The sequence below is a fragment of the Ostrinia furnacalis genome, unplaced genomic scaffold, assembly GCF_004193835.3.
Source record: "Ostrinia furnacalis isolate ACB-3 unplaced genomic scaffold, ASM419383v2 OfSCF0831, whole genome shotgun sequence".
In the NCBI taxonomy this organism is placed as follows: Eukaryota; Metazoa; Arthropoda; class Insecta; order Lepidoptera; family Crambidae; genus Ostrinia; species Ostrinia furnacalis.
Genome location: NW_021131070.1, coordinates 110,779 through 128,539, shown reverse-complemented (window position 1 = coordinate 128,539; position 17,761 = coordinate 110,779). Strand labels below are relative to the sequence as shown.

The 17,761-nt window shown below is 34.2% G+C and overlaps 4 protein-coding genes across 5 annotated transcripts; all 4 read left to right on the top strand.

Moving 5' to 3' along the window:
- Window positions 1-366: 366 nt before the first annotated feature.
- On the top strand, window positions 367-2,252 carry LOC114350238 (AH receptor-interacting protein). Its single transcript, XM_028300943.1, has 6 exons — window positions 367-531; window positions 605-790; window positions 926-1,088; window positions 1,167-1,353; window positions 1,518-1,660; window positions 1,814-2,252. The coding sequence occupies exons 1-6, from the start codon at window positions 454-456 to the stop codon at window positions 2,029-2,031; spliced, it is 975 nt and encodes a 324-aa protein (XP_028156744.1). The 5' UTR covers window positions 367-453; the 3' UTR covers window positions 2,032-2,252.
- Window positions 2,253-3,644: 1,392 nt separating this feature from the next.
- On the top strand, window positions 3,645-9,188 carry LOC114350253 (tRNA (uracil-5-)-methyltransferase homolog A). Its single transcript, XM_028300970.1, has 11 exons — window positions 3,645-4,023; window positions 4,113-4,263; window positions 4,353-4,528; window positions 4,618-4,938; window positions 5,036-5,173; window positions 5,326-5,441; window positions 5,619-5,727; window positions 5,966-6,088; window positions 6,446-6,641; window positions 7,134-7,357; window positions 8,973-9,188. The coding sequence occupies exons 1-11, from the start codon at window positions 3,862-3,864 to the stop codon at window positions 9,159-9,161; spliced, it is 1,905 nt and encodes a 634-aa protein (XP_028156771.1). The 5' UTR covers window positions 3,645-3,861; the 3' UTR covers window positions 9,162-9,188.
- Window positions 9,189-10,203: 1,015 nt separating this feature from the next.
- Tbh (tyramine beta hydroxylase) lies at window positions 10,204-13,531 on the top strand. Of its 2 annotated transcripts, XM_028300961.1 has the most exons (12): window positions 10,204-10,430; window positions 10,548-10,589; window positions 10,692-10,771; window positions 10,894-11,034; window positions 11,116-11,379; window positions 11,472-11,621; window positions 11,919-12,051; window positions 12,125-12,291; window positions 12,500-12,682; window positions 12,776-12,963; window positions 13,049-13,205; window positions 13,292-13,531. In XM_028300961.1, the coding sequence occupies exons 1-12, from the start codon at window positions 10,352-10,354 to the stop codon at window positions 13,364-13,366; spliced, it is 1,659 nt and encodes a 552-aa protein (XP_028156762.1). In that variant the 5' UTR covers window positions 10,204-10,351; the 3' UTR covers window positions 13,367-13,531. The 2 variants fall into 2 exon arrangements, with proteins under 2 accessions (XP_028156762.1, XP_028156761.1); XM_028300960.1 differs by having other exon boundaries at window positions 10,548-10,771.
- Window positions 13,532-14,763: 1,232 nt separating this feature from the next.
- LOC114350254 (cold shock domain-containing protein CG9705) lies at window positions 14,764-17,566 on the top strand. The gene is made up of 3 exons (XM_028300971.1): window positions 14,764-14,976; window positions 15,053-15,175; window positions 15,838-17,566. Exons 1-3 carry the CDS (start codon window positions 14,870-14,872, stop codon window positions 15,989-15,991), a joined length of 384 nt encoding a protein of 127 aa, XP_028156772.1. The 5' UTR covers window positions 14,764-14,869; the 3' UTR covers window positions 15,992-17,566.
- The last annotated feature ends 195 nt before the right edge of the window (window positions 17,567-17,761 follow it).

Genomic DNA, 17,761 nt, shown 5'->3' with positions numbered 1-17,761 from the left:
GAAATGAGCTACACAGAAATAGCTCAAATAAACCGACGAACGTTAAAATAATAAACGTCCGTGTTCTGTCATAATCTGTCAAAAACAGAAATCCACTGGAGTTCATTTTTGTTGACAGACAACTCTAGAAATATAGATAGATAAAAATCTATCTGNTTATGTCATAAACATATTTTCTGTCTAATGTACATAGTAATATGATTAGTTATTAAGTATTATTATCCTGTAAACAATAACACCATTCCTGCCTGATCCTTCAAAATTTTCTCTCTTCCCGGGTATTTTCCTATAAAATCCGTTTCCCAACCTTTACACCTCGTCATTGGCAAATGCACAAGCCGTGCGTGCCAGAAAAAAAAAAAAAAAAAAAAAAAAAGAAATCCACTGTTTGTTGATCAAAAAATCAAAATTATTTTATTTGTGAAATATCTAATATAAATTTTGTTAATAAAAATGGAAAATAATGCACCTATAGTAAAAAGTACTATTTATATGGGAAAGAAATATGTTCCTATAACTGATGGATGTAAGGTAAATTGAGAGAACAACAACAGGTGATCAGTCAGTGAATACTTTTATTTCAAGGCTTATTTTGTATTTGCAGGCTTATTTTCATTTCCAAACATGGAAATTGGGGAAGAAGAGAGTTCTCTTAGATGATAGTAAGAGAATTGGGAAGAAAGAGCCAATGGTATTAGTAATTGGTCACAAATTCAAACTAGAAGTATGGGAGACAATCATCAAAATGATGGCTATTGGGGAAGTTGCTAGCTTCCAAGTAAAAAAAGAGGTATTTTATAAAACATTCAACTGATAGAATTAGTTATAAGGTATACTGTTAGTTATACGATTTCAACCTTATCATCACATTAGTTATAATCCACTAGGTGAAGATATCTTCTTAAACTTATTTTTATTTCTTCAGATGGTCTTCAGTTACCCCTTTGTATCAAAAACATTGCGTGAACTTGGACAGGAAACTGGCAAAGTAAAACACTCGTGCACAATGACACTTCAAACCGAAGGCATTGGCTATGCAGACCTGGATGATTTGATGAACAATCCATGTGACTTGGAATTTGTTATTGGTAAGTATTTATACATAGTACACTATATTTTATAATTTTCTTATAAATTATAACACTAATTCATCACTTAAATTACAGAACTTCTAAAAGTAGAAAGTGAAGAAGATTATGAGAAGGACATTTGGCAGCTTAATGAAAAAGAAAGATTAGATTTTGTCCCCACCCTAAAGGAAAGGGGCAACAAATTATTCAAAGAAAAGAATTATGCTGAAGCTGAGGAATGTTACAAAAAAGCAATTGGTATTTGTGAACAGTTGTTGCTCAGGTAATTATAAGTTAATAGATCAGTTTTTTAATCAATTGGATTCTTAATAGAAATATAAATTCAAAACTATATATTAATTTCAGTCCACAGACCTGACTGAACCTGGCTGTACTTGTAACATATTTATGGGTTTTTTTACATAAGTTTTTTACTATCTTTTACAGGGAAAGAAAAGGAGACGAGGAGTGGAAAAACTTGAATACTATTAAAATGCCCATATTGCTCAACTACACACAATGTAAACTGCTAAATGAAGATTATTATGCTGTCATTGAACATTGTAATACAGTGCTACAGTTTGATCCTGGTATAACATTTACTATCTTGCATACCTAGTAAAGATTGTTTATTATGAAAGAAACAAATATGTTTGCTTTGTTCAGCTTTTCTTGAAAAATATTTTATAAGAACAATGTCTAGTCTCATAAGACTGAAGTAATGGATAATTTTCTTATTCTAGATAATGAAAAAGCTTTATACCGACGTGCAAAAGCTCACACTGGAGCATGGAATCCTGACCAAGCCGAAGAAGACTACAGAAAGCTGAAGACGTTGAACCCATCCATGGCTGCCACCATAGACAAAGAATTAGAAAGAATCAAAACAATGCGACGGCAAAAAACAGAGCAAGACAAAAATGCCCTTAAAAATTTGTTTGCAAGCAATAGCAGCATATAGAGCCCTGAAACCTGTTTAGTAGTGTCCAGTGCAATACCAAAGTTTTAAGTTACCACAAAGTTTTATTGTAGGTAGTTCAATGCTATTTTGTTATTTCTGAATATCTGCATTATACTTTTTTGGCAGATACTCAGAGCATTGTGTAGATTATACTTGAATAGTGTACTTATTATTTATTAAGTAGGTAATTTTACCTAAATAAAATAATTAACTATTTTAAATTCAATGTGTTTCAAACAAAATGGCTACATATTCCGCATTTTAAATATCATAACTTTAAGAGATTTATAGAATTATGTTTTGTTGTTAGTAAAGAAATACTTCACATTGTGATATACATAGTGTCTTTATTTAAATGTTTACTGTCGAATTAATATATAAATATTTACTGTCGAAATTGCTTTTTAATTTATTTAAAACATCGGAAAATGTTTTCCTATGCCACATCAAAACCCGCCCCGTTTAGGGTCCGTGATTTAAATCATTGATTGACCAATGTATTGACTACTTGCTCAGTGGTCGAATACAGTGAGACACCGCTATTTTTATTAAATCTCGCTAAACGTAATGATAATAGCCTTATTATTATTTTTTAACCCTCCTTATGGCGCGTCGGGTAAAAAATAAGTACCTTTCCTTTCCGCAATCAAAAATATAATCGACAAAAAATTCTAGTCGATTTTTATATGTGTCGCAGTCGGATTGTATAATCCGCCGTTTTACATTACCACTAGGCATTTTACATTACAGCTCTGTTTTGTAATACGGCGGTTCAACGTTTAGGCGGATTGTCATTGCGATACGTTCTTCAATACGGCGGCCAACGTTTAGCCGCATCGTACTACATCATAGATTGTAGGGTGACCATACTTACAAAATAAAACAATGATTAATGAAAATAAATTTTAATTTGAATAAGACAGATTTCTTCTCACGATATTTCTTAGTAATTAAGTAACAATTATTATTTTCGTTAGTGTAAGTAATACTAAATTATATATTTGGCTTCAGTCATTTTTTTGTATATTTATAAATCACAGGGGGCAACCATCTCAAAACAAATAAACTTTTTTTGAAAATTAATAATGTAATAAAATATAATTATCTTAAAACAATTAAACTTTTCTAAAAATTTTAAGAAATGATTAAATATCTGGCTTTAGTCTTTTTGCACCAATAATATTGAGTAAGATTCCGCCGAACACCAGAATCCATAGCCACTTTAGCGGTTTTGATAACCTCCAAAACTCGGTCCCTTGTCCACGGTTTTTTGACTGTTCTACATTGTGAAGAATAGATATTATTTAATTGCAAGTTAAAATTGTTCTTAAACTCACTGTCGACACACATATTTATAACGTCTTCTTTATTACATTCAGAAATAACTCCGTAATTTAGCAACGCATCCGACGCCATTGTTTTTGTTATGTCAGGCAGCGCCACGTTATTGAAAATGGGAACTAAAAACTGTCAAAGCGGCGGGTAATGACACGCTGTTTTACATTGCGGCTAGCCGTATTGAAGAACGTTTGGCGCCGAATACATTCCGGCGGATTTTCATTCAGCTGTATTCAATCCGCCTAAACGTTAAGCCGCCGTATTACAAAACAGAGCTGTAATGTAAAATGCCTAGTGGTAATGTAAAACGGCGGATTATACAATCCGACTGCGACATATGCAAGCACTAAAAAAGTGACTAAAACGATAAAATAATAAATCTTTAACATGTGGTAAAATGTCAAAAACGGCAAAGTAAACATAACCTCACTTTATTCCTATTGTACACTAACTAATATTTATTTATTTAATGTGTTTATCCATGTGAACAAAATGTCTCAAGAAACGCAAAATTCTAATAGCGTTGATGGTATATCAGCCAGTGCTAATGACTCTAAAATTAGTGAAGAATATGCGTACTTAGATCGCGGTGGATTTTCTTCAGAGAAGTTCAAAATTGAGCTTCGTGGATTGCCTAAATTTTATGGAATTGCTGTATGTTCACTCTACATTGAACTTTATAGGGATTTACTGTGCATTCCTATATTGTTACTTGTCTTTCATTTGGCTCTTTCTATTTACAGGAACTTAAAAAATTAATGAACCAAAAACTGGGTCTCAACACTAGTAAGATCAAGAGGCCAAAAAACGGTAGTCACTGGCTATTTGCTTGCTTTCAAAACGATGAAGACAGGGCCAAAGCCATTGCTGCGCTTAATGGATATTCCTGGAAAGGTAGTTTGATATTTAGACAAATTTTCCTTACCTAGTTTACGTGTTGTAACATACCTTCATATTACTAACATGGTTTCTAAATTGCTTAGGAAAAACTCTAGTAGCTGAAGTAGCTAAACCAGCCCCAGATCCTTTAGTCAGAAAGAGGAAGCAAGAAGAAGATAGCACTGTAGCAGATAAGAAGAAAAAAGAAGATGATAGAGACCAAGAGACTAGAGTCAAAGATGCAACTACACCATACTGGAATATGCCATATGAGGAACAGGTAAGCAGGAGTACAATTGTTGGCACATTATACTAAATATTTAATACATAACATGTTAAATGATGAATAATATTAATAAAACTTTTCAGTTGAAACTAAAAGAAAGGGAAATCAAAAACATCCTAATGAAGTTTGACAATGAAATTTGGAAATTAGATTATGCAAGGAGAACTGAAATAGAAAATATGCGCAAAATACATAAAGGCTTGACCTTTGAACTTCAAGCTATAAAGCCTTCCCCTGTAACTAAAGGTTACAGGAACAAGTGTGAGTTTACAGTTGGTATTGACGAAGAAACAAAACTTCCGACTGTAGGGTTTAGATTAGGGAGTTACGCTACGGGCACTGTTGGGGTGGCACCTGTGCAAACTGTCAGTCATATATCTGAAGCCACAAAAAAGGCTGTTCTGGTAAGTAAACTTAAAAAAATTATGTATTGAATTGAATCTTTTGAATTTGTGATTTTTTATGTTTGTTGTTTTTAAAACATATTTTTACATATTGTAGCTATTCCAAGAATATGTACGCAAGTCAAATATGGCTCCATTCTCCCCTGCGGACTACTCTGGTTACTGGAGGACTTTGACTGTGCGGCACTCATTCTCAACAGGAGATGTTATGCTCATTGTTGCTGTACATCCACAGGTAATATTAATATTACAATTGCATCTAAATGTCCTGGTCAGCCACTGAATGTTATTTTATTGTTGAAATAATTAAAGAATTTATTTTAACAGTTTCTTTGATCAATAGAATAACATACAGAATTCACTATAACCTATTAACCTTTCTTTCAGCAATTAACAGAAGAAGACATAGCAAAATTGAAAAATGATCTAATAAATCATTTCAGCTCAGATGAAGCTAAAGCTTGCAGTATAAAGTCTTTGTATTTGGAACTCCTTATTAAAAAGTAAGTTTAGAGCACTAAACAACAAACACCAATTTTCCAAAGGTCTACTCAGCGTCACAATAATAGACAGCAACACAGCTGCCGAAAAGTCTAGGGGACTTTTTCGTTTAGTAAATTCAATAACACAAATCATATCTAAAAGCTATATCAGTTAATTTATGTTTTCTACCCTTCTAGGAGAGTAGGGGAAGAAGGTTCTAAGCCAGTTCACTTGATGGGATCAACCCACATTATAGACACAATATTGGGAAAGCAATTCAGGATATCTCCAGAAGCATTCTTCCAGGTACATATTTAGCTATACTCAACTAAGAGTAAATTAGTTCCATTGTAATTGAATTTTAATTTTATAGTAGTCTGCTACATGACTGCAAGTGATCAACATCACAAACCTAGTTATTCAAATGTGAAGCTCGAAGCTGCTTTCTGCGCCTATTTGTACATATTGCGTGAGTATATAGGCGCCCTTATAGAAACATGCCCTTACAGAGCAAAGCTGCTACATAAATCTGTATTATTTGCAGATAAACACAGCAGGAGCGGGGATCTTGTACGAGAGCGCTGTTGCTATGAGTCACGTGACACCGGAGTCCGTTGTTTTGGATATCTGCTGCGGCACCGGCACCATCGGATTGTGCTTTGCTAAGGTACATAAAAATAACAAATTATGCTTAACCCAAAATCAAGTGAAGTTATGATTACACATCTTGAAAAAATAACTCATTCCATGTAGCTCAACTGTATTAAACACCAGTATTATGTCCCCAAAAGACAGGAACACCTGTTTGGGGACTACAATCCATACAAAATAGTTGCATAACACCCGAAAATCGACTATGTGTCTTTTATGGATTTGCACGTGAAACTATGACGTCACGAGTTAATAACACACAGTAGGTGTGAGACTAAAGTCAATAATTTATTACGAGACCGAAACAACATTTTGCTAAGATTTTTTTTTACAATAAATAACTTATTCAATTGGTTTCCACTATTTTCTACAGCATTGCAGCAAAGTGTTGGGCCTAGAGCTGATCGCGGAAGCGGTGAAGGACGCGAAAGCGAACGCGGAGCTGAACGCAATAGAGAACTGTGAGTTCTTTACCGGCAAGGCGGAGGACATCCTGCCGTCCGTACTGGCGAGAGCGGGCCCAGCACAGGACCTCGTCGCCATCGTCGACCCGCCCAGGGCTGGCTTGCGTGAGTGGAGTTTCAATATTTGATTAACTCGTTTGTCATTACTGTTTGCGAATCATAGGACGTCTGCAGGACAACACAACACCTTTATGTGGTCGAAATCTACAAAGCACACCAACGCGCTTTACCACAACCTTTAAGTTGCTCACACCCAAGAGTGTGATTATCTGCCGATATCCGTGTCGAATTTTATACAAGCTCAAGAGCTTCAATGTACGACTGATGAATTGACTTGGCATCTTCTAGGCAAGCTCGATTAGCGACTGCCGGGAATGTATGCGTAACTATAAATTCGGAAAGTCAAATTCACCCGTTTTATTTCTTTTTTTTATTTGTGATTTTATTTTCATGCATAGGGAAACCTTTCAATTTTTTGTGGCACTTATGATCTACATTATCAGAAGTTGGTACGAACGACATCATAAAAACCATAGCACAAAAAACATCGCTTTATTAGAAAAGCAATAAAGAATTTGAATTATTTTCTCCCATCAGATATGAGAGCAGTAACCCAACTGCGCAACACGAAGAAAGTGAAGCGGCTGGTATACATATCGTGTAGCCCGGCGTCTGCCGTGAAGAACTTCATCGACCTCGCGCGGCCGCCGTCCAAGACGCTGCGCGGAGCCCCGTTCCTGCCCGTCCGAGCGGTGCCTGTAGACATGTTCCCTAATACGAAGCACGTGGAGCTGGCCATACTGTTCGAGAGGGAAGAAGAAGTAAGCATGCAAAGCTTTGGTTTTAGGGCCCACGGTGATTTTTCAGCAGCATCGCACTACAGAAGTGATGCCAACGCGCTACTCAACATCAAATAAACCGCACCTTCCGCGACGCAAACTTTAAAGATTTTTTTGACGCAATCATGGTGCCCCAACAATATTAGTGATATTTGAAAGCCCAATAAATATCCTTAAAGAAAAACACATTTAATTTCTTAATAAATGATTAACATATACCATAAATGTGACTTGAAAAAAGACCTCACTTTGGGCTCACCTCTGGGATCAATTAGACCAATTTTTATGGTTATAAAACCAAATCATGATGTCACGTGTCCTCTTTAACAGATGGATCGCGATTAATCCCAACTTCACAGTTTTATAGCCATAAGGGGTCATCCATAAAGTACGTCACACGTAAAGAGGGGGGGAGGGGGTCGACAAAGTGTGACATGGTGTGACAAGGGGTGGGAGGGGTCCTAAGTTTTGTGACATCACATTTCAAAATCTAATATATCTAGAGGTACTAATCGCGTAATTTGAAATATAAATTAAACTAAAAAATACCCCCACCACTTAAGCACAACTCCGTCGAAGTCGAAAACCTAAGAGAGTCTTAATGGGCAACCAATGAAGCCATTAAATCAATAAAATCTTTTGTAGGTATTATTTCAGATTTAAAATCTAATTCTACTGGCCTATAATGCCGCCAAACGCACCGTACCTCGCGCGTGATTTTATTGTTTCTATTTGTTGCTATTTTTTTGTTAATTTAATAATTTTTCGATGTGAAATTGCAAAACATGTGACGTCACACTAGGGAGGGGGGGGGGTTTCAGAAATGTGACCACCTGTGACAAGGACGGGGGAGGGGTCAAAAAATCATAAAATTCGTGTGACGTACTTTATGGATGGCCCCTAAAAGTTGGCTCAAGCGTAGTAACTACCTGTTTTTTGAAGAAGTAACTCTGGATCCTTCTAGAGCCACATTTTTGGGGTAAAAACCTCTCCTTTAATGAAATGAAGCTTAGAAATAGGCTTTCAAATGGTCCCAATATTGGTGGGAAGTGGGGATGCATACGTTTGAAAGTGCTTGTCGCGGGAGGTGCGATTTATTTGATGTCGAGTGTATAATATGGCTTTCGTAATCGTGATCGAAGTGATTAAAATTTAAATTTAGAATTCATGCAGGGGACTCTCCAATCAACCTCATTCTTTATCAAATAAGTGATTTAATTAAAATTAATTTAGGTTAGGTAAACAAAAAAATAATTAACTGATTTTGCCTGATGATTCGACCGGCACTGTCCTCTGCTGCTGCACTGCACACCGCACTGACCTCCTTCTGCGCATTCGGGTAAAAATAATTTAGAAAGGTGATTGCCCGAAGGGATATAAAGGTGTTTTGATTGGGATTGGTGTTGTATTTAAATCACCTAGTAACACAGTGAGAGTTGCTGTGAGTCCATAAGAAATATTAAATATGAAAAAATTATAAAAAAGTACCATAAAGTAAGAAACAGTTTCAATGTTTATCAAAGCCTAAACAACTTATGGATGTTTAGGAGTTAATAGGATGTATTTGAATGATTTCAAACTTGCATTTTGTTCACAGAAAGAAGATGAAGTAAAGAAAGAGCCAGCTAAAGAGGACAGTGACGAAGTTGCCGCTGTAGACGTCAAAGACATCAAGACGGAATGCAAACAAGAAGACAGTATGCCTGTAGATGAAGTCGCAGACATTAAAACAGAATGCAAAAAAGAAGATCAAAACGTCGGGACATGTAAAAAAGATGATAATTAATAAATAAAAGTTTTTACGTAGTGTTAAGTAAGAACATAAATAATTAAGATTATGATTACTAAAAGTAATAAACTTTTAAATTTACATCCACCTTTTATTGCTAATTGCGAACTTCCTTTATTTAACAAATATTTAATTATGATGTTTTACGACAGATACATAGATGCTCGTATGTATGTGTGTAGCATTAGAATCGATTATTATGTTAATTCAGAAGTACTTACTTAATAAATCGAAGCAAAATCGGAATTTATTTTTACCTAAAAAATGTATTAAATTCCTATTACAAAGAAAACACGAATTCCAATCTTTATTATTTAAAAGAGGCAGGCGCCCTATACCCTCTATTAATTCCGAAGGAATTTAATATCGAGAGGCGACGGCGCACCGCATTCCCACCCGAGCTGGCAGCAAATACCATCACGCCTCGTGACGTTCCACATTTCCAATTTTATGAAATAAGGAGTTATGATGTGTTACAAAATACGACGAAAAACGATTGTATTTTACCGATTCGATAATTTGATTGTGAATTATCACATTAGCTCCTAAAAGTATAATGTACTAGCTTTTGCCCGCGGCTTCACCCGCGTGAAATTTAGTTTGTCACAGATCGTCATAAATTATAGCCTATAATGTTAATCTGGGTTATAAACAATAATTTTGTTAAGTTTCATAAAAATCTGTTCAGTAGTTTTTGCGTGAAAGAGTAACAAACATCCAGACATCCAAACTTTCGCCTTTATAATATTAGTAGGATAGGATGAAATAATACTAAGTTATTCACAATAATAGTAACGAGATAGCAAGCTACCTAAGTAAGTATAGGTAAGTATAGTATTAATTCTGTCTCTAACACACACTTGCCATGTTACGTTTTATCATTTAATTTATTACGTGCTGTGTTGTTTTATAAATATTAACTTTTAAGCTGATTTTTAGGTGATCCTAAAAGTAAATAAAAAATATCTAAACACTTTTCTCGCCGACTGTACCCCCGATTGCACCGCATTCCTGTGTCACCCCGAGGTGGCTGGGGGTGGCCACAGGCTCGTTATTTTCCCAGATTAAGTTATCCGGACAGCTGGCGCTCTATCCATTATCATCTAAGCTGTCGTCGGAAACACTTGGCTCCAGTCAGTTTCGAGAAGTTTATTTTAAAATGTGCTACGCCTAGACAATAGTAGAAAATGCGTGTCAAGTTTATATCAGCTGTATTTTTTACGCTTATATGTTCCCATTATTCGTTTTTGTTACGTGAAAAACCAGGTTAGTAACTATTTATTTAATTTTATATAACTCAGTTATTTTATTTCTGTGGTTTTAAAAATCATAAAATGTAAAATGTGAACAAAACTATTCAAATTTTTCCCGCATTTTGTGCAGAGCGCCGATTGGCCGAAAGTGAATCAGTGTTGGACCCAAACGGTGAGCTACTGTTGAAATGGCGAGTGGATTATTTAGCTCGCAGAATCCAATTTGAAATAGTGATATCAGAAAAAGCTCCTGCATTTAATTGGTTCGCTTTAGGTTTTTCTGATAGAGGGGAAGTAAAGAATGCTGATATTTGCCTTCTATGGACGGACTACAGAGGGCAAGATCATTTTGAGGTAACACCTGATTTATTTTAAAATTAAAAGTTCTGTATATTCGTATTCGTAGTCGAAATGATAAACATTATATCGCATGAATGTTCTATTTGCTGTTTAAATTTATTATTTTTATTTAACAGGATATGCATGCTGATGATCTTGGAAAATTATTCATAGATGCGAAGCAAGATTGTGAGGGTTTCTATTTGGACAGTAAAAGCAGAAGTATTATTTTTGAGCGTTTGTTCGACACTTGTGATAATGACGACTATGTTATTGAGGTGAATACTTGCCATTCTAATTTAAATTATCATTATATCTGTTATGAAATACCTAATGGAATAATAACTCAATTGTTTTAGGATGAGACTGTTCATGTCGTCTGGGCACGTGGAACGGATAAACTTTTTTCATCTCAAGGCCTATGTTTGACAGGCGTTTCAAAACAAAATCGTGGTTTTATAAGAGTTCGCCTTCTTACTCCACCAAGAATGCCGCAAATAAATGCACATGAACTAAAAATTACGAACAACAACTTGAAGGTACCGGGGGCTGATACTACATACTGGTGTAAAGTGGTAAAACTTCCAGACTACGTTACTCAACGCGAACATCATATCGTACAGGTTCAGTTAATATTTTGGAGAGTTTTATTGCCTTCAATTTATTATAGTAATTGTTCGAAATATCACTCAAAAAATATTATATATTTTTTCAGTTTGAATCAAGTATTACTAAGGGTAATGAAGGACTTGTGCACCACATGGAACTTTTCTATTGCGATGCAGATCCAAATACAGACATTCCACTTTACGAGGGAAATTGTTTTGCTAAAGAACGACCAGACATTACTAAACTATGTTCTAAGGTAATCTATGTATATTATAATTATAGAAACCTTTTAGAATTATGCAACAATTTATTTATCTTTATATATATAAAAGAAAGTCGTGTTAGTTACTTCGCTTATAACTCAAGAACGGCTGAACCGATTTAGCTGAAAATTGTCAGGGAGGTAGTTTAGAGCCAGGAGAAGGACATAGGATACTTTTTATCCCGTTCGAAATTAAAAAAAAGTCTGCTTATTTATTGCCATTAAGGCGGAACAAAGTTCGCCGGGTCAGCTAGTTTAGTATAAAAATAACTTCATTGCATCATCCAACAGGTAAAATCAGCATGGGCAATGGGAGCACCTCCATTCATTTATCCACAAGAAGCAGGGCTACCCCTTGGAGGACCAAATGCAAACAAATATGTTATGCTTGAAGTACATTACAACAATCCGGAATTAAAATCAGGTGAGACCCGTTACTGCTCATTTTAACGTTGGAGCTGTTGGTCCACAAATTATGAAAATAAAATATGTTGCAGATTGGGTAGATAGTTCGGGAATTAGCATACACATCACAGCAAAAAGACGGAGATACGATGCCGCAATTATGGAACTTGGTTTGGAATATACGGATAAAATGGCAATCCCTGGTGGACAAAAAGCATTCCCTTTAACTGGTTACTGTATTCCACAATGCACTGGGGTTGTAAGTACATAATAATATAATTTCATTGATAATAAAATGAGCTTTAAAATCATAATATTGTATCATTTCAATGTTGGATCTATTAAATAAGTAATAATTGTATTTGTAATCCCTTCAGATCGGATAAATTTTAGTATACATGCTATAAAGTAGAACTATCATAAATGTGTGACATCGTTATTTATAAATATGGATGTTATAATTACAGGGTATACCACGTCATGGAATTGTAGTATTCGGTAGTCAACTTCACACACATCTGACTGGTATAGCTGTGTGGACACGGCATTTTCGACAAGGAATAGAACTCCCAATCATCAATAAGGACATGCACTATTCAACTCATTTCCAAGAAATTAGGATATTGCATCGACCAGTGAAGATACTGCCTGTGTGTATAATAATATTTATTAGGCTATTTATAATAATTATATTTAATTTTGTACTTTATAAACCTGTACGCATATTACATTTATTTTTGAAGGGGGACTATCTGCAGACAACTTGTTTATATAGAACGACAGAAAAAACTAACGCAACGATTGGAGGACATGCTATTACGGATGAAATGTGCGTTAACTATTTACATTACTATCCTGCAACACAGTTGGAAGTTTGTAAAAGTGCAATCTCTAATACTGCTTTAGAAAAATACTTTGAATTTGAGAAAAAGTAAGTCCGTAGTTCTAAGAAACTACCTTCTTCATTTCACTATTGGTTTTAAATGATTAATTTTAAATATAATTCTTTATTGCAGTTGGGATGACATATCTATCTCATTTAAATCTAGCCCTCGAGATAATTATTTAGCCATTAAACCTTGGACACCGTTAAGGGTTGTTGCCCTAAACGCTTTATATACTGAATCTACTATATCAATGCAATGCAATAAGTCTGATGGAAATAGATTTCAGGTATAATTTCTTTACTTTGACTTAGATTAGATGACTCATCTGATTATTAAATAAATGTATTTTAATTCTTATTTTATCTATTACAGGGAGAATGGGAGGGCATACCTATTCCAAAAATTAAAGTGTCATTGCCCAACAATCCAAGAAATTGCCCTAATTAAATGGAACTAAGTTCATACACACGGCCACACTGTTAACTATTCATTTCCGTTTTTGCTCTCGCTCTCATCAAATGGTGATTCTTTGCGATAGAACGAGACGACATGACAGGCAATGCATAGTTAACACTATTGCCGATGGTACATACATACATACTTACTATTAAGTACCTACCCTTTATGATATTATAATAATATATTAAATTATTATTGTTAAATGCTGTTAATATAAATGAAAATGTTTCATTTGAAATGTATATCGTTATCATTAAAAATATAAGGCATTAAAAATAACTATTAATAAATGGTTTAATAATGTTTGTGGTTGTATGAAAAATTACAGACTGAAGGCAAAATAGACTCATTTAGAGAAATGTAGGACTTTTGTTAATTTTATATGTATGTAATTTGTTTTACACTTGCATCTTGTGAGCACGGTCTTATAAAAAAAATACGATTATTATTATAATTGTTCAAGTATGTTCATTTTTTCATACAAATAAAATATAATATCTCCTATCCTCTATCTTTTATTATAACAACAAATAAGACAAGTCTTAATTAAAACTCAGACCCTATACAAGTGGCAACACGTGCGTGATAGTTGTAATTTTGAAATCGCTTTACAGAGCGAAGTACTAACTACACACAAAAAGGAATTTACGTTTTACGGAAGGAAGTTACGTTTTACGGAAGGAAGTTACGTTTTACCACTTGTCTATAGAGTCCTTATCGTTTTAATTCGATTCGTTAAAAATGTGGAAATGACAATAATTACGTTCCATTAGCTATTGAAGGATTCAGAATGGCCTTTCTAAAGACATGGTCACGAATCAAAATGTGGCAGTAGGGCATGCATGTACTTTTATTTGGGTATTAAGAAGCTTCATATTTTCGAGTTAAATAGTGGCTTATAGAATGTTTATGCTTTCTCTCATTGACTACGGGACTTTGATGACGTGATATTGTCACGCATGTACAAGGCAATATTAAACACGACCATGTAAATGATCATTACAATCCATCATTATATTTCAAGTTAACTCGCATTATGTGTTTATCACAAAATGCTTAAAAAATATATCACGTTGGTTATACGACTGTAGCTTTTAATTTTAGTAGTCCCAATCCCACTTTGATGTATAGAACCCGATTTATAGTTGTCCAACATTGAACAGTTCCAGCGTTCCAGCTATGAAAACGCCAGGAGGCGCTATTGTGGTGCTACTATCCAATACTGGGTTATTAGTTCCTATTTCTGCCACTGGACGTTTCAGAATCGTCTGACTATAATGGTCTATACAGATTCCTGAATGGCTCTTTCATTAGCTCTTTTGTTAACTCATTTCAGTAACACACATCACTAAACTTGGCAGCTCAATATGACGTTTGATTTGAGGCTGAGCTAGTACATTCTGACATCTGACATTTTGTTTTCCATTCTCGTGAACGTTTATAATTTAATCTTTTCCGATTTCTAGCGGATTGATTTGTGTAAAAGTAATCATGTCTAATGATTACGGGTTCAACAGTGATGATTCACCAAATAAAACCAATTCCCACTTACAACTTCCGAGCCCAATTATCACTCGACGAAACCGAACTGCGTCAACGTAAGTTAATCACTGTACAAAAAATATTTATCCGATTTATCGCTTTCTGTGTCCTTAATTTATTGTCTTTATTTAGGTCTGAAAGGGCATTAGGAAATCCGTTGGAAAGTGGAAAAATTAAGTCGTTTTGCCGTGAAAAGGGCCACGGTTTTGTATCACCAGAAAAGGGCGGCGAAGATCTTTTCGTGCACATTTCGGAGTGAGTATATTTACATTAAAGTGTGACAGTTGTATACGATTTATCTTCAACATTAGCTACTAGCAATTTTTCAAGTTGTTTACATTTTTAATACCTCAGTTGGCAACAGTCCATGTACCAGGAACACAAACAGAAACAGTACACAATGCCTATAAAACAAGGCGCACTAAATCAGAATGTTGTTTACACTCGCTATTCTTTGTACAAGACCAAATTAAACTGACCTAATTTATCAATTTTCTTCATTCATTGTTTGGATCCAGTTGCTGAGTTATGTTTTATGTTTTCTAATTATAACTTCCCGTTAATGTTTCTGAAATATGTAATAAGATTATTTTGAAAAATAAGAACATTCTGGTTTAGTTTGAATCTTACCTACAAATATTTAAATACTCATGGATGAGGTTCCTATTGTAATTTACATGGGTAGTGTAATTATAATGGCCTTGATTTTTTACTAAATCTACACATTGTCTGCTAACACTAATAATATGGCAAATGGCACAAATGTGTTAAGCACATAAAATTGGCACTAATTGTTTTGCTTAATTACATCTATCAAATTAATCTTGGTGTTTACTTTGTTAAGCCATTGATACAAGAATTTGTTAGTAATTATTAGTGACAGGAACTTATACTAATTTAGATTTAACTAATTTCAGCATCGAAGGAGAGTATGTGCCCTTGCCAGGAGATGAAGTGATATACCGACTCTGCCCCATTCCACCCAAATTTGAGAAGAACCAAGCAGTTCACGTCCGCATCGTACATCTCACTCCTGAAAAGCATCTCAAGTGGGACGAGCCCCCGCTGTAACATCCTTGCAAACACCAAAATGTACATTGATCCTTTCCAAAATCTTTTGCAATTCCCCTATTACTTTTCTCGAATTTTTCCTCATCTTAAAGCAACACAAATCAATTGTTCAACAAAATATCTGCCTGCAATGTGTCTAAACAATTTTAAATCTATATCTGTATGTCAAATCTATTACTTGATTGCAGGATAATTTTTGTATTCAGTTATTTGTACTATATCCTATTGTAGTATGAAATTGTCATAATATGATAAATTATACTTTATAATATTATTGTGTTGCCACTTTGCCTGATTTTTACAGTCATAAGTGGTTTTGACCTAATATGAGTTTTGACTATAACACATATAAATATAGAAAACTTTGAAGAATTCAAAGTAAATAAAACATTTAGTTGAATATTAATTAATTGATGAAGTACTTATGTATATTTTTTTTCTTCATTAGCCATTTAATGTGTTATTGAATCAATGCAAATACTGATGCAAATCAAGAGTAAATGGTGAGCTTAGCTCCAATATAAACTCTTTATCAGATATAAATAAAAGACAATTTCTGCATTGATAGTAATCTTTATCATCTTTATGTACTATGATTTTTGTCATATAGATAAGCTATATGACAAAAATCAGTTGGGATGTCTAAAGTTTGCATTATTTCACTTACACATTGTATATTATACTTTTTATACATCATGGGCGCATGCAAGAACGAGAGATTGTGTAGTGTAGAGGGATTCCGTCAAATTACCATTAAAGGATCAGATATTGATGCTGTTCAGGTTTATCATCTTATTTATTTTTAAAGAAAATTCAGTATTTGATAAAAGTGAGAAGCCAACATGTGGTGCTAAATTTTTGAAGGATTTACCATCGTCATAAGATTTTGATATCAGTTCTAATTTCGTCAGCGAGTGTGTGATGGCTTCTTGCATTAGACTGTATGCTCAACTCCCACAGCGAGTGATGTGGTGTTTGTAATACTAAATGATGTTTAAAATAGGTTATTTAAAACAAAAGTAAAAAGTTCCATATTTTTATAAATTAATTTCAATAATCTTAATTACACTTGTTCACTTGCAAGCACATCGAGCACAGCTTTGCAGCTCTCACTAGATGATCATGTCAGCGATTGATTGGCCTAGCTTTAAATGTTTTATTATTATATCCAAAAGGCCTTTTTTATTTAGGTATGAAAAGTTTTGTAATGCCTACTAGTAGTAATTACTTTGCACAAGTTAAGCTCCACTGGTTTGTGATAAAATGTATTTCTTTAAAAACACTTGGTGTACTTATTGAATAACTAGTAGTTGGTTGTGTTAAAACTTTGAACTTGATTGAATTACTTTGCTAATAACCTATTAAGTGTAATCTTAATGTATCATTCCGTTAGAGCATTTTTAAGTAAACCCAAATAGTAGACCCTAATGCCCTGTGTTGTTTTGTGTAGTCCTTTGTTTGTTTATCTTACCAATCTGATATATGTTGTAAGATTTGTAATGATGTAATCATTTACAAAATGTTGCCATGCTTTTTTTAGTTTGTATTAGCAGTATTATGATACAGCGAATTAAACGAAATATGTGTAAGCATTAAAGCTTGGTTTCATTTCCATGTCTGGCAGGTGTAGTGTTTAGCATTTATATGTATGTATAGTTATAAAACATGTCAGTCATAAATAAGTCACTATGCATATTGAACATCAACATTCAAACCATAGTGTTTGTGGGTTTTCTACCCCAGATGAACATTTTGGGTAAAAATTAAAGA

What these genes read in the sequence shown, in the direction of transcription:
- LOC114350238 (XM_028300943.1), top strand. Translation starts at nt 454, where the DNA reads ATGGAAAATAATGCACCTATAGTAAAAAGTACTATTTATATGGGAAAG. An exon ending in GCTTCCAAGTAAAAAAAGAG is followed by an intron (nt 791 to 925) that starts GTATTTTATAAA and finishes TTATTTCTTCAG; the next exon opens with ATGGTCTTCAGTTACCCCTT. An exon ending in TGTGAACAGTTGTTGCTCAG is followed by an intron (nt 1,354 to 1,517) that starts GTAATTATAAGT and finishes TATCTTTTACAG; the next exon opens with GGAAAGAAAAGGAGACGAGG.
- LOC114350253 (XM_028300970.1), top strand. Translation starts at nt 3,862, where the DNA reads ATGTCTCAAGAAACGCAAAATTCTAATAGCGTTGATGGTATATCAGCC. An exon ending in ATATGCCATATGAGGAACAG is followed by an intron (nt 4,529 to 4,617) that starts GTAAGCAGGAGT and finishes AAAACTTTTCAG; the next exon opens with TTGAAACTAAAAGAAAGGGA. An exon ending in CTCCAGAAGCATTCTTCCAG is followed by an intron (nt 5,728 to 5,965) that starts GTACATATTTAG and finishes TATTATTTGCAG; the next exon opens with ATAAACACAGCAGGAGCGGG.
- Tbh (XM_028300960.1), top strand. Translation starts at nt 10,352, where the DNA reads ATGCGTGTCAAGTTTATATCAGCTGTATTTTTTACGCTTATATGTTCC. An exon ending in CAATCCGGAATTAAAATCAG is followed by an intron (nt 12,052 to 12,124) that starts GTGAGACCCGTT and finishes AATATGTTGCAG; the next exon opens with ATTGGGTAGATAGTTCGGGA. An exon ending in TTCCACAATGCACTGGGGTT is followed by an intron (nt 12,292 to 12,499) that starts GTAAGTACATAA and finishes TTATAATTACAG; the next exon opens with GGTATACCACGTCATGGAAT.
- LOC114350254 (XM_028300971.1), top strand. Translation starts at nt 14,870, where the DNA reads ATGTCTAATGATTACGGGTTCAACAGTGATGATTCACCAAATAAAACC. An exon ending in CGAAACCGAACTGCGTCAAC is followed by an intron (nt 14,977 to 15,052) that starts GTAAGTTAATCA and finishes GTCTTTATTTAG; the next exon opens with GTCTGAAAGGGCATTAGGAA. An exon ending in CTTTTCGTGCACATTTCGGA is followed by an intron (nt 15,176 to 15,837) that starts GTGAGTATATTT and finishes AACTAATTTCAG; the next exon opens with CATCGAAGGAGAGTATGTGC.